The 19,183-nt window shown below is 39.2% G+C and overlaps 1 protein-coding gene and 1 long non-coding RNA gene across 4 annotated transcripts in view; one reads left to right on the top strand and one right to left on the bottom strand.

The window, feature by feature from the left end:
• The window catches only part of pof1b (POF1B actin binding protein), a 30,801-nt gene extending 28,012 nt beyond the window's left edge, over nt 1-2,789 (top strand). The window contains exon 13 of one of the 2 annotated variants that reach the window (XM_010737374.3): nt 65-2,789. In XM_010737374.3, coding sequence (XP_010735676.3) covers nt 65-85 — 21 coding nt within the window. In that variant the 3' untranslated portion in view covers nt 86-2,789. The remainder of the gene's footprint in view (nt 1-64) is intronic. The other variant, XM_010737382.3, reaches the window with a different exon arrangement.
• The window catches only part of LOC113745677 (uncharacterized), a 62,980-nt gene that overhangs the window by 7,174 nt on the left and 36,623 nt on the right, over nt 1-19,183 (bottom strand). The window contains exon 2 of one of the 2 annotated variants that reach the window (XR_003462316.1): nt 4,587-4,665. This is a non-coding gene — a long non-coding RNA (uncharacterized LOC113745677). Of the gene's footprint in view, nt 1-2,764; nt 4,666-19,183 lie in introns of those variants that run through there. The other variant, XR_003462315.1, reaches the window with a different exon arrangement.

The following is a 19,183-nucleotide window of genomic DNA, read 5'->3' on the forward strand; positions in this document are numbered from 1 at the left end:
TCTTTTAAAAACAAAATGTACAAAATGTAACAACTCTACCTGTGTTTTGTTTATTTCGAAACAGGAAATCATTACAACCCCTTAAAAGACACACTGCTTCTCTCCGACAGGAATGATTGAACGACAAGAAGACCCAGACGTCACCCCATTTCTTCTGCATGTACATGCCCCTCCTCTCCCTCATTCTCAGGGCTCCCAGGGTTGGTGGTGGTTAAAATCCCCTCTCTCCCTTCCCCCTAAATTTGGGATCATTGGTTAATCTTGGGTTTGACCAAATTGAGTTTGTTTGGGGGTGACTGTTTTATTTGGGGGTTTTTTTATGATGGGGGAACAAATAACGAGACCAAATCTTTTCAGAGTACGCTACAGCCAGTTGGTTGTTAGTGGATTAAAATGGCAGTAATGAAGCAATCATGACAACTGGGAACTGGGCGAGTTTCAAGCAGAGCACCGATCTGTTTAAAAATCAGAGATGAGATGATGTCCTATTAGGTACGACCAGATACTCCCTCTTTTCTCATCTTCATTACTGTATTCTGCTTCATTAAGTAAAGATTAAAGATGGAAAACATCAACAAACGTTGGATCAAGTTAAAGATGTGTAATAAATTATAAAATAAAAACAAATGTGCATCAAGCAGTTTTAAAATTAGTCGTCGCTATTCTAACATACTCACCTCTAAATTTAACATTTAATCTCACCAATCTGACTCATACATTAACACCGAAACACAACATCCAGTATTTTGGTTGTACGTTGACTAATTTGCCAAGGTAAAGTTAGTAGGGTTGGGAAATAACGATACATTGCTCGAAATCGAATCACTGAATATGTGATTCTGTCATATACTGCAAGACCGTCAACTGTGATGTATTAAGTATGTAACAACAAAACATATAGAAAATGGCTAAATATATGTGAAAAGTCTAGGAATTTTCTGGATTCCTTGACTGCACAATGAGGAACTTTTCAGATTCACACAGAATTTTATGAACAAGTGTGACAAATCACACAAAAGTAAACCAAATTGGCAGGAAGCAGAGCATTTAAGAGTTAAATATTAAAAGAAAATTGTAGCTATTTCTCAGTATCACAGGAGATTGTGTTGTGATATATGATATATGTATCGATTTTTTTTCCGTCCCATCCCTACTTGGCAGGTGAGCTTACAATTTACAGTAACGCTGAATTCTCCACATGGAGGCCTTCTTCAAATCAAAAGGGAGGGGAGGGGGATTGAGAGACAGCTGCCAAACAAAGTGAAACTGATGGGGTGTCCCAAATGCATACTACATACTAATTCTCAGCAGGTTTACTTCACATACTAAACAAACCTGTCAATGGATATTTATCATCCACAAGCCATGCATAGAAGGTAGCGGAGGAGCTGAAAGTGGGAAAAAAAAATGTGGATGATGGTAAGACAGCTCTCGTAAAATCTTGAAATCCAAAAAAATGGTTTCACTGTCTCTTTGTACTTTGTCAAGTTTAACTGGCAGTGATATTCCATCTGATTTCCTGTTAATCATGGTAAAGTATGTTGATATTTTATGTACTAAAACTAAAAAAAACTATGACGATTAGTATGTAGTACATGCCTATGAAAGTTTACTGGATTTGGGATTCGCCATAAGTTTTGGTTTATGTGAAACAAAAGAAGTAACATTAGTTGAAGTTCCTTGAGGTTTTATTCCATTCAGCATAAAAGAATGAGACAAATGTCACAGCTTGTTTTGGTATTAAAACTATACCTTTCTTAATACCTCCATGTCATAATAATAACAATAAGTCAACAAGATTTGAGACAAATTAGATTTAGTTAGTTAACAGTTAATACATTGTGCCTCAGACATGTCTGTCAATACCTGTAAGGTAAAACAAGTTCGATACACAGCTTGACTTATAAATGTTTCGTCAGTTTATCACTAGAGGGCTCATTGGAGGGAAGACAATGTGCTATCATGGAACCAAATCCTGCCAAAGTTACCACAAGAGTGGCGTCTCAGCTTCCAGTTGTCACTAATGCACGTTTGAAGAAGTGCCATCTAGCATTTAGCAGGAGATCCTCCTCAAAGCCACCACAGCCATGCTAGCCCAGGGGACGAGAAAGTGGATGCGTTACTACGATTGCTATTCTGCATGTAAATATTTATATATATAAATATATATTTGTAAGATGGGCATGCTCAGTGAATGTTTTCTGACTGTAGAGCAGCCCTCCTGCGATACAGTTCATATGAACATTTTGAAAAATGTTCAGATGGGGTAGTTTTCTCTTTTTTGTTTTGTCCAGAATGGTAGTTTGTATCTGTCCACTGTTGTAATTGTCTTTAAAAGCTTTTTATTTTGAGGTCTTGTTAGCCCTAAGGTGCATGGGTATGTTCTGTTCACATTCATGTGTTTGTATATGACAGTAGTGGGATCTGGGTTAGGATAGTGTGATGTCTCACATCCATGAGAGGAAACTAGCTCGAACACCCATGGATGTGATGCATTTAAGTTGGTTGGGGGAAGACTGGTGCATGATTTTATGGGGGGTTTATGATGGCGAGAGAATATTTAAAGCACAATATTATGTAAACTGTTATTGAGTTTTTCTTGGTTGCCCCTGTTCAAGCTTTTTTTACGTAGGGATGCATGTTGACGGCTTTGTGTCCAGTTGGTGCTCGTCTTTAGAAACGGTGCTGTGGCCTGTTTCACTGATGCGCAGCTTGATTGCAGTTCAGGGTAGAATGTTCACAGCTGGCTATTTATTTATTGTTTAAAAAAAAAAAAAAAAAAAAAAAAACGTTAATGAGGTGAACATCAAGAGACACTTTCACCTTCCTGTTGCCAATAAAACAAGCATTTATTTTTCATTTGTCTCCCAAACCAGCTTCATCCACTTTTTATATACATAATGAAGTAGTAAACATGTTGTGATAGCTTCACTTATGAAATTGTACCCAAAGTTTTACTATGAGCATATAAGGCATTAGAAAAGGACAGATACATACAAAAATAATTTCTTCCTGTGCATAAAAGCTACTGAGAACCTTTTGTATATATTGAGAACAGACCATTTGTTTTGATATTTCTGATATTAATAAGTCTGGTGAAGGCCTCTGAACTTGAACTTGTTTGCGACAAACAGACCTGCACTGCTCCAAATCCAGAGTAAACTACTATAGCTTATGAATTCAGTGGTGCATTCCCATTTTAGTGATACAAACTAATCTCTCTGACAACTTTATTCATCCTGACCCCTTACCAGCAGTGAAATCATGCATTATGCTAAAAGCTCTTGCATGATTTTGCTGCTGATGGGTCATGATACATGTCTTTTACAGATTGTGACTGAGTGGTTTAACAGGCTGCAGCACCATTTCCTAGCTGCTAGACTGTTATAAAATGTTTCAAATATATATATATAAAAAAGTTTCAGCGATACTGCACCGATTCACCCGATTAACACTACTGACAGAAAAGAGCTACCCAATGGACACAGAGCCGAATTTCTGGAAGAAGCCTGTAAAAATATGTCGACTATCGTGGGACCTCAAGTGCCGTATTGTGCGAGCTTGTTAGCAAGCTGATGTTGGGCCAGCACAACTGGTTGGTTTACAAAATATCAGCATCATCATAGTCAGCTGGTCAAAATCTGGCAACTTGGACCAGCAGTGGCTCTTTGGCTGCCTGAAAGAAAGGCCTTTACATTTGCTTGCTAGCTGGGTAATCTGTGAGCAGACCAAATCCTGCCCTTTGTTTGCCAGCAGAGAATAAATATGCTGTACGCTAAGCTAAATTAACTGGTTGTAGCTAATTTTCAAATAGATGTGTCTGATAATATATTTTCATATGCAAACTATTTTCTTTATTTTTCCAGTTCCAAGAGGATTTTGGGGCTGCTAGTCTAGCTACCCTGCCTCAGTCCTCTCCAATGAGAAATGTTTCACTTGTGATAGGTTGTGATTAAAATCAGTAATGTATCTTTGCAGAAGTGCACTTGTTTTGTGTTTTACTCAACATACGTTGACCGGCACAATAATCACCTATGGTCATGTTAAAGGGTCATTTCACCCAAAAGCCCCGCACAGGGCCGAGCCTCCATCCTTCATTAATTATGTCTTTCAGTCTGTCTGTCTTTATATCTGTATGACTTGTCTTGTTTTCTGCGCCGTTTCCTTTTTATGTTACAAAATAATGCTCGAAGGGTGGACTTGGCTTCTCAGAGATTTAAGTGCATCGCACCCAAGCTTCATTTAAAAGCAAATAAATAAATAAAAGGAATTAAAACCATCTACCCAAACAGCAGACAGGCACAGTCAGCAACTAGCTGGTGAACCTAGTGGAGCGTTAAGCAGCTAGAAAGCCAGATATTTCCTTTTTTAGGAGTTGGTAGAGACCAAAAACAGAACTAAAAGAGAGCAAATATTGGATTTAACATTCATCAGGTGGGCAAAAAGAAGACTCCAAGTGAATCCTAATGTTGTTGCACACGCTGTATGCGTAGCAAGATGTGGGGATCAACTTAAAAGGTGATTTCCTTTAAATGTTCTTGGCTGCAGGAGTCTATTCTTGCATGCATTTGGTCCCTGGCACTCACCTGGTATTTAAAGTGTCTCCAACAGAGGGAGCCAGCTCCCCTCAGCAGCTTACTCCTCACTCGGGGTCAATAAGTGGAGCTGATGGAGCAGAAAGACAGAGAATGAGGTCATAGCAGCTCTGTAGGGCTTGGCTCAGTTGGCTGCTTGTCAACCATTTTGACTTCAGTCACTGTTCTCAAAGCTCACATGGCCACAGAGAAAGCACAAACCATCATGGATTGCTGTGAACGCTCACGACATACAGTCACTTACAGGAAGGAACGGATTACAAGCCGAAGGATGACAAATCAATAATTAGTTGCTATAACTGATTACAGAAACATAAATGAATTTGATTTGAGATTCTGAAAAGATGACATTAATATTTTGGGAAAATACTCAAAAGTACAGTGGCATGAAAATCCTCGAAGATGACATTTTTTCATTGCAGGATAAAAAAAAATTAAATACTCTGACAACTTGAAGTTTCGTTCAAAAGTGTGTTTGAAAGCGTCAGTCCTCAAAAGAAATAAAAGAAACAACAGATAAAACAAAAAACACAATGCTGCACAGAGATAATCTAATGGATTGCATGAATTGAAAAATAATTTATAAGATTAGGTTTTCTTTTTTTTTTTTATCCTATTATTGTTCTTGTCTCACATGTGTTTGTTTTATCCTGAGTCTTTCAGAATGTCAATAGCCTGGATAAATGATAAAGTCTATTATAATTTTTATTATTGCAACTGTCACTGGGAGTAAATTCATGATATGGCTGAAATTCTCCATGTTTCTTTTCTCCTCGCTGACACATTTCTTGACTGAATCGATTATGCAGGCCATTCTATGTAGGCCTCATGAATTAAATATGATGAGTTACACTGAAAAACAAACAAAAAAAAAAGCTATTTGAACATGGATCATGGTATGTTCATCACTTTCTATGTGCAATATTTTAGGCTGTTTTTTCTTTTATATTGTAAAATCACAGTGCGATCATAGTGCTCCTCTAGAAGAACAGTGTGTTTGCACGAGTACTGCTGAAACTGCCCGACACCGTAAACTCACTGTGTTGTTTGAATCACAGGAAAAGACTCAGTGTTTTTTTTTTTCTCTTGCGGATTAAATGCGTTGGACCTGATCTGATGCCGTCCTTGACACAAGATTCATGGGACATCGTAAAAGAAAATAGGCTAATATTTGCTGCTCATTTGTTTTTGAAACTTGATCCTAGAAATGGGTCTTAAATGTTCTGAAATCAGGGGATTTAAAGGGTCATCCACCCAAATTATACAACAAACAAACTATCTTTATTTTATTTACTATTTATTTAAAAATGAATGAATTTGTTCCACCGTTATTCATTGCCCTACAAAATGAACAACATTTTCGGATGATCGGATGTCCCTATTTGCTGGCGAACATAATTTTTCAGTGTATTCCAAAATAATTTAAAAAGATGTTTATATATTTCTGATCTGACACTGCTGTGGTTTAAAATTACGCAACCTTGGTCATCATGATTAAAAGAACTTCTAGGGGCAGCAAAATCAAACTTTAAACACAATCCGGACATAGTATCATATTTATAAAAGTCAAGTGTGTAGGATTTAGTAACAGTTAGTAATGAAGTTACTGTTGCAAACAACTGAATACCATTCGCTCCACTCTAGACTTTAAAGCATGTAGGATGAAACTACGGTGGACATGAAAACTTGCACCTGTAGCCAGTGTTTGGTTTAGGCTATTGTACAAACATGGTGAACTTCATGGAAGAGGACAGACTCCACCATTCACACTGGACCATTAAGATATTATGGCAAACTTTTATTAACTAAAACCTTTTTACACGTGCAATAAATATGGATCTACAGTAGCATTTATTTAGAGTTAGGTTTCATACTTTAATATGAAGTATGTTGCTCTTTAGCTGTTAAATCCTCCACTAAGTTCATCAGCTGTTTGTTTACTTTGTCTGTCTGCTGTTTGGTTCTCGGCAGGGAGTGTACAGCGGGTTTATCAGAACTTCAGTGATGAAACCAGCCTGCCTGCTGTGTTTGAAAATGACACTGATGAGAGCGGAGAGAGTCATTCGGAAGAGTTAGGTTGTGGTGAATATAAAAACAAACAACAAAAAAGAAAAGCTTCGCAGAGCTCATGGCAACTGCAGCCTCGTGATACTTTCTCTCTATATATCATATAAATTTGTCATAGTACTGTATGAGACAATTATGGTCATGGTTAAAAGAAACCACAATGAGTCTGCTGGAAACAGGAAGCAAACAGAAATCCAACATTTTGTTGACCCATTCATCCACCCTGACCTCCTCTCCCTGAGGACTTTCTGGCTGTATAATAACGTCAGACTACTTCCTCTTTTGCTCCCGAAGGACAAGTATCCAAATTCCTGTGACCACTAGATCGCCACTTGAGTGTAAACGTGTCATTTTTGGGAATTTGCTGACGACTGATGCTGTTTTTCTTGGAAGAATAATCTCTGACTTTGTCTCCCACACATTCATTTTTGTCTTTCGTACACAAACTTAATTTTGTAAATGCACATTTTCTCCTGCCATAGCTACACGTTTAATGTCTTTTTCACATCAACATATGATCTCACACACACGGGACCTCTCGCTCTGTCCCTCCACCATATACAACTTCTTTCTGTCACATTCAAGCTTATGCACAATGTCTGATGTATACTCTCTCTCCCCTCTCTGTAAACCCAATATCCTCTAAGGCCCGGGGGTTTTACAGTGTAAAGGCAGTGGAGAGGCAGGAAGAGAGAGACTGCATTATCCACATCAAAGAGCCAGAGTTAACAGCCATAATCAATGCTTCCCCATTACGTACTCCAGTCTACCTCTGCCTCTCTCTCCCCTCTCTCTCTCTCTCTCTCTCTCTCTCTATAATCAGATCAATATTCTTTATTGGCATGAATGGAAGTATGATATTAATATTGGAGGGAAAAAAAGGTAGAGAGGGGAATTCAACAACAAAAGGTGGCATGGCACAGAAAAACACTGGTTGATGCTTTGATATGGGAGCTATAAAGTCTGAACAACCCCTCAAAATGTCTTTTTTGAGGCATGAGAAATATTAAATTAGACTTTGTGGATGTTCAATCGGGAACAGAATCTAGAAAAAGGGCAGAACACAAACAATGACGCACATCCTCATGAAAAGCATGGTTCACATTTTTGAGTTTACTCATGTTACAAGCCCCATGGCTGTGAAATGAAGCCAATGCGAAGGCTGCAGTTCCTCAAATGGCCACTAGAGCCAGGCTACAAAACAAGTCAATCTCCATAAGCTCCCATGTTAAAATGTCCAACTTCACACCTGATTCAAATAACCTTCCACACCGATTGCTCTTTGGTGGAGCTCTGCTTTGAATGAAGTTCTATCGTTGACAGCGGTGAGCGGTGACACCGGTCATTATGTTTACCAATACCCGACCAGAACCCCCCCCCCCTCACAATTTTTTTCCCCCAGATTTCCGGAATTATCCGGAAGAATCACACCCCCAGCAGGACTGCCAGCACATTCACCTTCCATGGCTTCACCATACCACGTTGATTTTAATTTATAGTCTTATGGTTTCATGTTATTCTGCTGATTATCTGGTGGAGACAGAAATGAGCCAAGAAACTTTTGGTAAATTTAGAAACATTTACCCTGTGAGGAACATATTATTACCAATCATACTGCTTTACTTAGAAAGACATGCCCAGCATAACATTCAAGCGCTACGAATGGCCAGACATCCACGCTTGTCCGCTGACATACAGAAAGATCTATTCATCCAGGAGAGTGGGGTTTGATTCCGCTGTGACACAATTCTTAGACTTTCAGTCGCAGTTTGGTCAGGTTGAGGCACCAAAACTTCTCAGTTAGGTTTAGGGAAAGATCATGGTTTGGGGTTAAAATAGATGCTTTCACAACGTTAACCATGTATTTGACAATATTTTTGGCAAAAATGTAGGCAAACTTCTCCCACTCATGCAGGCATAGGCGCCTGTATTGAATGCTACACAGTGCATGTCTTACCCAAGAAAAACAGTGGGACTGAAGAGCATGCACACATATATACCCAGGTTATATATGTAAACCATGGTTCCAAAATAAGGGCAGGTAAAGGGGAGAAATATGACCATACTACAGATTTTTCTGTGCATGCAAGTTTTTTTTCTATACACTCAATTTAGTTATGCTTAATTTGCATGAATAGATGGTAGCTATAGTTGCAAAAAACTCAATGACAAACTGACAACATGAACAATATAAACAAAAATATGACTACACACAAACTATGTATTAAACTGTGAAAAAGTATAAACTATTCAATGTACTAGAATAGATAAAACACAACAATAAGGCAAATTAAAATCAAATTTTTTCCTCTTTATTCTATTCTTATTGACCCTCTCTCCCCCACACACCCAGGCCTATCGACCCCTTTCTCCCAGTAACCAGGCCCCATGCCTGGGGTCAGCGACCCACTGAAGCCCCCTGTCTGGCTGTGGGGTCAGGAAGTGTTAGTGTGGGTATGGAGTCACACCCCCACCTCCACTGGGGCACAGTCAGGCATTTTTGGAGCTGAAAAAGCTGCTGCTCACATTTTATTTTTTATTTGATTTGTTTATTTTTGCAGGGACATAGTACAAGTAAAAAAAGTAATTGCAGCAGACAGCTAATTTGCATCAGTTGTCCCTGGGCAGGTAGACAAAGAACAACTACAGCACAATACATACTCCACATAAAACAGCACCATACATAAAAGTCTATCAGTGTGAGATAATACATAGAATGAGTCTGATAAATACAGGTTTGAGGCTGGCTTTAAACACTGCAAATCCTCCTGAGCCTAAAATGTTTGTAGGTATGACATTCCACTTGCTCATTACTTGAATGAAGGAATGAAAGCAGTCTGACCAAAAGCAATATTCCTAAACCGTGGTGCCAAGTAACCTCTAGTAAACACTCCGTAGTCCTATCAGCACTGACACTGCTGGAATTGGCCGAGCATGCTCTGAGAGGAGAGGGTGTGAGATTATAAATTATTTTAGACATCAGGCACATCAGAAAAAAGTCATCAAAATGGAGAAAGTTGTATTTTCTCAAAATATTACAGTGATGACAATCCCCAAGGCCATTTTCATGGTGATAGTGAAACAGAGAGGGTTGTTCATATATCATTTATAGCTTGATTTATCTAACATTTTATTCCTAAATCATGCCGTAAAATGATGTAAAAACCTTCTACTCTAAGAAAGTAAAAAATGAAACAACCAGTTCTAAACATGGCTTTTTTCACATTTCTGTTCTCCCGTTAACAGATCTCAACACAAAAGCACAAGAAGACAAACCTTAGCTCAGCCAGGTGCTCTGCACTCTCTGAGCACTTAATACACCTGAGTGGCTAATTGGTAACTTCACCCACTGCCAGGCAGCCACAACAAAGATGGAAATGGACAATGTGACCCTAATAATATAGGCTCACGACTCATCCTAAAATAATATCAGTGAAAGATGAACAGCCTATCCATATGTTGATGTAGTGATAAGCTGTCACCTTAAAACTGTTCAGGTAGCTTAAAACTACTATCAGTTATGTCAGTGAGCTGTGACTGAACACTGAGACCAGAAGACTTTAAATCTTAATGGAGACCATAGTGAACTTAGTGTAACCTTAAAACAGCTCCAAACGTATGGAATGCCATTGAAGTCAATAATAAATAAATACATGTGGAATATAAACATGACATAAACCCTGAAACAAATAAACAGGGCAATGATGTAAAAAACTAAATTCAAATATAAATATATAAAAAGTTCACACAGTTTGATAAATTATTTTGATATATACATTAATTCATATATGTAGTGGCTCATTTATTTATTTCAGGATATATTTTAGATTTCTATTCTATGTATATTTATTTTGTAAGCATGTGTATTTATTTATTTCAAGGAGCAGTATATAGGGTTTAGTGGCATTTAATAATCTTGTTGCTCATTGCAACACCCTCGCCTCACCCTCTATTTCCTGGCATAAACACACGAAAGGCCTGTAACTAGAGACAGTGTTTCATTTGTCCATTCTGGGATACAATTATGGCGGACGCCGTGGAACAAGACCTGTAACATTTATAGATATAAAGGCCTCATTCTAAGGTGAGAAAAGCATCACTATCTTATTTTCAGGTGATTATAGACTAATGAAAACATAATCATTGATGTCATATTCCATATTTTACCATATTATGTAAATTAAGTTTAACTCACTGCTCCTTTAATATTGACTTCCATACAAACTTACATTTCACTAACATCATTGGGTTTTTCAAAAGGGAAAACATCACTTACAAATTGAGGTACAAATAATTATACTGTGTAATGTATGTTTTTCACAGTAGTAACAATGCCACTACAGTACTTCTGTTGCTTCAGATATACTGGCTGAACCCTCCTTAGGTTGCTGAGTCTAGATGACTGTCCAGGTTGCATCTAATCAGTCTGGATATTTTCAGTTTTCCACCTGTCACGACAGTCATCACTCTCTCTGCCTCACGCTCTTCTCTTCCCCGATCTCTCTTCCTCTGTCTCTCCACCCTGCCAGGAAAGCGTTGACAGCTCTCATCTTTCATCCATTTGATGCAATTATGCTCCTCTATGTACATTTGAAACTCCCCATTCACATTTTATGGTGTGATGAAAGGCCACATAGTGTTGTTTCTCTTGCAACTCAAAGCTTCTCCTGCTCAAATTTAACCTCAGGTACAGGATAGTTCTGAACAGATCATCCCTCTCGAAGTGAATATTAAGCCTCATTTTCTCATGCATACATAAAACGCTTCTTATCGCACTATACCTTGATTGTTCCCTTCTCTCTAAGTCGCTTTGGATAAAAGTGTCAACTAAATGACTAAATGCATACCTAGTCATGGCTTTCGCCCCAAGCCCAAAGTAACAGGTTGAACTGTTTAAGCAACCTAGAGTTGTATGAAGATTGTATTTCTTTTGGAATTAAGGTTTAGCATTATTGACCAATAATTTGGTCTATTACTAGGTATGTATGTAAGTTACTATGTCTGATAAGAGATTCCCCAACCTTTCCTATATAACAGCAAGACCACACAGTACACATGTACCAAAAGTATATGTAACCTTCAAAGTGCTGCACCAAGATACTAAATCTTCAAGCAAAATTGCATAAATATTTTGCTGCCCTAGTTTCACAGTAGTACTGCCATAAATATGGACAGTTGTACACGTGTATTTATTACGATTATATTACTTATGATCAAAAACTAGCAAGTCAACAACTTGCCATAATGTCCAAAGAGGCTGCTGAGTGTGATTGCATTGCCCACTTGCACAGCTCTGGCACGACACCAGCAGCCCAAGACCTACAAACACACATTGTTAATACATGCAATAAGCTCAATAAAACATCCATCCCTTTGGTTTGTGCCTCATTTCTTTGAACAGTATTGTCTATACATCGTGCTACCAAATATTAGTATTGCAAAATACTAGTAATAAAGAGGACTTTCATTACACTAACATCATATCCTGTCTGGGAAGAGCAAAGACACGAAGAAAACGTAAGACAAATGGAAACCACCATTTGCTAAAGAAACTGTGTCATTTTTTACCCTAAAATAACAAGTAACAGGACAGTCAGAATGCTGATGGGAGTCCGAGCTGTGTTATGCCAGATCCTGAGCTAGGCACGTGGGTAACCAAGCTCAGCAGCCTCTGAGATGTAATGGCAGAGGTAAAAAGGCTGAAGGGGACATTGACTAAGAAAGCCAAGAATAGAAATGGAAACAGCGACCGACCTGGGCTCAGGTTTAAGGGGTTTTAAGCTGATTTATCACTTTTATACTAATTATCACCTGTATTGACAATCTAAAGGAAATCTGGTCAGGGACTTTGGTTGGTACTGATGTTTAGCCCAGATTATTTGGTAATGTGAGGAGTTTACAGATCGCATGTTTAAAGACCAGTGTGTAGGATTTAGTGGCATCTAGTGATGTATTTGCTGATGCAACCCCCTCCCTTCACCCTCTCCTTTCACACATGAAAGAAAGACTATAGTTGTCCAGATCCAGTATTCAGTTTGTCTGTTCTGGGCTAGTGTAGAAACATGGAGTCCAACATGGTGGACTGGATGGAGGACCAATGGCATCTGTTTTTACTGGTAAGAATAAAAAATAAAAAAAAAACTCTGCAACCTCTAATGTCCGGTGGTGTTACTCTAGACATTTGTTCAGAAGAGCACTTAGAAGTCGGCTGATTTTTCAGGACACTTCCTACATATTTACATCAACATTATGTATTTTTGTGTTAATCTTAAGTGGAAGGAAAGGTGCATTGAGTGACCCTGCAGTGTATTGGTGCGTAATGGAGTTACACTGTAAGAGATACTGTAGGTTGCGAGCCTATAGGAAACCTCCTTCCTATCTCCCTTTCTCTTTTAATGTCTGGGCTCTGGTTTGTTTCACTTAATTCTATCTCCCCATCTCCTGATCCATCCATCAGTGTCTCTCTTTGGCTATCACACACTCTCTCCCTCTCTCTCTCCCTCTCTCTCTCACACACACACACACACACACACACACACACACACACACCTGCTTTCTCATCCTCTGCTTGTCTCACATTGTGCCTTTTTGCAACTCATTTTCACTCCCATCACCCTTTCCTTTCTTTCGCTCTATCTCTCCCTTGATGAGAGAGTGAATGAGTGGGTGAGCGAGTGAGTGTGGGCGAGCGGGCATAGCCGCTGATGCACTCCTGGTCATTAATAAAAGTTTTATACACAGTCAGGAAATGCATTTGAGCCTCAGTGGCTGGAGCTCCTCTCAGACACACAGGAAATGGGCGCTTGGCCGACAGCCAATCCTGCTATTTCAGGGGTTCGTCCGGAGCCAATCAAGCTGGGCCTGGTCAGTTAATGGATCAGTGGCTCTACCTCTTCTCTACACCCAAATATCAGCAGCAATTAGAAGGTGTGTGGGGGGGATCAATGACCAGGGTGGAAGCAAATGAAAAAACTAAGAAATTACTGTTTTTTTCTGTGACGCATCGACAAAAAACAATATTCATCATGCTTACAGCCATATTAGTTGTTCTGTATGGCTCCTTAAGTGCTTTGAGCTAACATTGACCATCAATGTTAAGATACCAGTCTTCCTGAAACCAATGTCTTATTTGTATTTAAAAGTAATACATTCACTAGTTGTCAAGATATTTAACTAAAAAATGAAAACTGTTAAAGGAAAAGTCAAGTCATTAGGCTTCATCCATCAATCCAGCTAGAACTGATGAGATATTTCTGTCTAGAACAAATCAGTGGACTGATCAACTTACTGATCGACAGCAAGCATGGCTTAAAATTATGAAGATCATAATCGTGAGAGTTTTTTCTCTAGTTGTTTCTCAACGGTGTGATAGTGTGATAACGCCTTGATTGCCTCCTCTTCCTCATCCTCTACACAGCTTCAGATTAGCTCCTAGATTTATGTGCTTCTAACTATGGTGATGATATGATTGGGAGTCCGCACAGCGTGTGTTATTTTGAAAACTGACCAGATTCTCTATGCTGTTTCTGTTTTTATCCTCTGGTCAGCTTGATCTGCCCTTTTGCTTGTCGCAGCTTACGTTAAAAAGTAGACCAGCCATGAGAGCTGCTTCTGAAATGCACAACAGCGCTTCTGAAGAAACACAAACATTGTTAAGAACAGCCACAATCAGCTCTGGCAGCCACGTTGCAGCTGAAGCGCACTGCAGCTGTGCCAGGAGGAATCAAGCCATAAGGTATCTGGACACATAAAATAGTGGAGCTAAAGGACAACGGAAACATTGCTTCTAACTATGCCATTCCTCTCTTCCTGGGTATCCATTATCTTCCATATTACCTTTTATCATACATTATTTCTCACATAACTTTTGTAATGAAACTTTAAGTAAGATGATTTTCATGGTGTTGCTTCATAGCCCCACCTCAGCTCCAGCCAGCTTCCTCCCGTTTAGCCCAAATTCAAAGAATTGACAGACATACACTGAGAAGTAAACCCCAACATCAGGCTTCAGAAACCATATGAGTGACATTGTGGCAACATATTTCTTAAGTATGGTTCAACCAGACTACAAACTTTCGTCATTCTCCCCTTCCTTACTTTAACTAAAAAAAAGGACGTCAACCAAAACCACTAAAACTGCTCTGCAGCTGTCGGACATGTCACATCGATTCAAACTTGTCAGCACAGTTTTAAGTCTAACCTCAGGGCAAATAAAGTGAGGAGAAATTTACCCTCACTTCATGTCTGACCGTTCAGCCAGCACTTCAGATAAAAGCATCCAGTGAAAGGCAACTGTGTGTGTGTGTGTGTGTGTGTGTGTGTGTGTGTGTGTGTGTGCATGCAAAAATGTGTGTACAGTATTGCTCATGTGAGAGACACCGTAATGTGTTGTGTAAGTTGACACCCATGTGCTTTATGGGTGGGACGCCTCCTCCTAATCCAGCAGGCGTTTGTTACTGCAGCACAATGACACAACCAGATTAGACAGACAGACAGACACTCACACACACACACACACACACACACACACAGGAAGAGTGCGTCCAGAGTCGAGTGCCGGCAGAAATGAATGACTTTGTCAGCTGTATGCTGTTAACCAGGCCATTTGACATTGATCCCTGCCTGACCCAGAACATCTCTTCATCTCTCTCTCTCAATCAAACACACACACACACTCACACACACTCCACTCAATGTAGTTGCTTTGGCTTAATTGGAATTCAAGTTGCAAATTAGAGAAAAAAATATTTCAGAAATGTGTTACAGATTACTGTACATACTCATGTACTGTAATCACTGTGTCACACTCATGCTGGATCACATTTTTTTTTTTTTTTAGCTTTAAGCTCCTAAAACACTTCATTGAAACAAACAGTACAGAGTGTGTATCTACTTACAGTGGGTATGAATCAAACAAAGATTGATAGTATCGGGATATAGTCTTAAATATTATATATAAAATTATTTGATAAAATATTATCATTATTGATTCCTTGTTCAGACAAGGAATTTGCAGGATGTTTTGGGCAGGGCATGACTAGCCAAGGTGTTTTTCGTGGCTGCTAGTGCATTAGTAGATAAATCCTCAAATCTACATTATAGAAGCTGTACTCGTACAACTGGACATTAAGTCAGAAATTGTGGTAAAAGTCGACTTCCATGCTTGATGGACAACTTGAAAACATCACAATCCTTTAGGCCCCCCACATGATCGGTGTAGAGTTGTCACGATACCAAAATGAGTAACCACGATATTATACCAGACAAAGTATCACGGTTCCGGGTATTATCGCGATACTGCAGCCTTTTTATTATTATTATTGTTTTGGTGAACTGCAATGTATTTGTACAAGTTATAAATACTGGCCAAGTTTGTTTTTTTGAGCAAAATTAGTGGTGTCAGTCATAGACATATATATGTAGACGCGCTGAATCGTACGTCGTCGTCGACGCTATTTCGTATGTGGCAAAGTAACTGGAAACACACAGAAAAAGCTGTGCAAGAGTATTCTTTTCCAAGCTTTTTAACTTACACACACACACACACACAGAGACTGCAATTGTATAGCTGTATAAATATGTATGTTCATCAATGCCCCCCGTGTAGCTGTAAACACTCAGCATTAGAAAAATACATACTGGTTTGGTGCTTACTTATATCCTAAACATAAGGAGTAAACATTTATAATCATCACTTTAAAAGTTACATACGTTGTTTTTGGTGCCTGTTTGTTTCCCAGATATATTAGTGTGTGTGTGAATGGGTGTATAAGAGGCATTAACTTAAAGCACTTTATAGAAAGGCGCTTTATGAAGTTCAGTCCATTTCCTTTTATTAGTTTACGGGGCAGATCTTCCACATCCTATATGGCGGACACGTTAACGTAACGCAGCAACGGACCAACCTGCTCAATGAGGCGTCTATGTATATATGTCTGTGTATATATGTCTATGTATATATGTCTATGGTGCCACTAACGATGTCTATGGTGCCACTAACGATGTCTATGGTGCCACAGACTCACCGCTCGGGCCCGGTGCTTCTGCCGTGGTGAGTGTGTTGTTCGTGTTTGTGACTGTAAGCCGTGCGAGCGTCTGGGCGAGACAGAAATTTAGCTTGTTGTTTGTTTTGAAGCGAGTTTCTATCGAAGCGGAGCTGTCTTCATGGAGTTCGTACTTGCCAGCAGAAACAAATGAACAGCCAATCAGCTAACAGACGGGCGTGTGGAAACAGCCTATCATATCCCTGGACGTCACCAGTAACAGGCAAACAGCCAATCATTCAGCAGCTGTGTAGTTCGGTTGCAGTAGTTGCCATGTTGGTTTGTTTACGAGGGAGTAGCACCCAGTGAGAAGCCGAGAGGAGAGTAGAGATGGCCGCTATGTAGCGTAGATTGGCACCGGTAGTATAGTAATCCACGGTAGTACCGTTGTGTAGAATTTCTAGTATAGTAGGAACTGTTACGATTTAGCACCGCGGAGTACCGTGTATACCGTGGGTATCGTGCAACTCTAGATCAGTGTATAACTGCTCTGCGCTGGCTGTGCTACTATTTTCCTATGTGGTGAGTTGTAATGGCAAACTACTGCTTGATACTGCTTGAAATTGCCAACTTGCACTGCAGTTAAAGTTCAGATTATTTAAACTTTAACGCTGAGTGCTGCTGACCATACAAAGCACAACCAATAAGACAAGAGCTGTAGCGTCGTGTAGCAATGACATGTGGAAGCAGGGAAAGTAGAGATGCGATATAACTCGAACCCAATGTTATAACGCAACATTAAGAACAAATCACAATCTCACCAGAAAATGTGACGGTCAGATGGAGAAACTACCAGCTTTGTGAATGGGAAGATAGCTTTCTATATCAAATGCTAAAGTTGGTTTAGCTGTATATGTATATTGGCTATACTGGTGACCAGAAAATATTAGCTTGGCAAAGTCAAATCATTTTGTTACATAGAAATTCTGATTTGTTTTTGGCGACAATGTTTTTTTCCGCTGACAACACTGCACTTTCTCTTAGCAGAGCCGAAACAAATCTCACTGATGAGGATCCCTCATCAGTTCAAATCAAAAAAGTAAATAGAGTCAGGTAAATGCTATAGTATTTAACTTTTTATACCTTTTGTAGCCTATTTCTGATTTACCACATATGTTTTTCATGTAAAATTCCCATTCAGGAGCACACTTTAGCCCTTGCAAGAAATTAGTTTTGATTTCTTTTGGATAATCACATTTCCTTTGTCTTTATTCCCCCTCAGCGTATCTCTATCAGCAGTTTGTTTCATCTCAGATATTTTCCTCAACAGGAAACAGAGCTCCCCCCCCCCACCCCCATTAGGGACTAGTGTCCGGTTACTTTAATGTGTGTGTGAGTGTGTGAGTGTGTGTGTGCATGCACATTTGTATGCCTACACTGGTGTGTCTTGCTATAGTCCGGATGGTTGCAAGTTGCTGAGTAAGGGCACAGACTAGAAGAATCAAAAGCACATACACACAAACACGCACATGCATGAGCATCCACTCACGCACATAAATACACAAAGGAAGAGGTTCATATTACAGTCATGCAGCATATTGTCAGTGATGTCACTTGTCCTTATGGAATGAATGAATGAATGAAGATCTCTTCGCTCTCTCTTCTTTTATGATACGACAATACTTAAGTACAGTTGTGCTGTAATGTAACACACAAGGTTTAAAATCTAAATAGAATAATTCAGAATGCAAAGAAAGATACATGTACAGACACATCTCCTGAATAAACTGGTGGTATGTTTGAACTCACTCCCTTGTTCACTCATGTTCACTGTTGCCTACATAATAAACATTCAAATTTAATTTAGCAGCTGACTTAACTGAGCAACATAACAAATTTCTTATTAACTTAACTTAACTTATTAACACTGAATTGTCATGAAAGGTATCGTGTGGAAACCCCAAAAGCTCGTCGTGAGGCGATTTTCTCACCGCGGCCACAACCAGAATTGCAAGTCATGTGATGCCCACTAGAACATAAGAGACTTGCATGTCATTACAAGAAAAATTCAAAAAGAATTTTGAAGATTAAATACAGCCAAATTCTTATTTATGTACAACATGTATCTGCTCATGAAGGCTTGCTAACTTTACCAGCAGCTATATTAATGTTTGGGGCCACATATGGCTATTTACAAGTCGCTTCCAAGAATATGTTTGGCAGAGAGCAGGTCAGCCAATGCATCTTATATAGCGTAGCAACTGCGAACACTAGGTCAGCGAATGAAACCTCAGAGACTGGCCATTTGTTCACTAATGAGGAGCGGTAATAGAATAGTATAAAATATGGAGTGATTTATTAAACCAACAAAAGAAAAGGTGAATGAAAACTTGCTTACATCCATTACCGTTACGCAAATATTCATTCACGAGTTGTTTCACAAGATAAGCTGTAGGAGGCGTCAATTCTTGACTCAGGAAACCAGAAGAAAAGGGCGCAACAAGATGACGTGAATAAAAGAGTGCCAGACGAACCTCA

This window comes from Larimichthys crocea, chromosome III (genome assembly GCF_000972845.2).
Source record: "Larimichthys crocea isolate SSNF chromosome III, L_crocea_2.0, whole genome shotgun sequence".
Classification (NCBI taxonomy): domain Eukaryota; kingdom Metazoa; phylum Chordata; class Actinopteri; family Sciaenidae; genus Larimichthys; species Larimichthys crocea.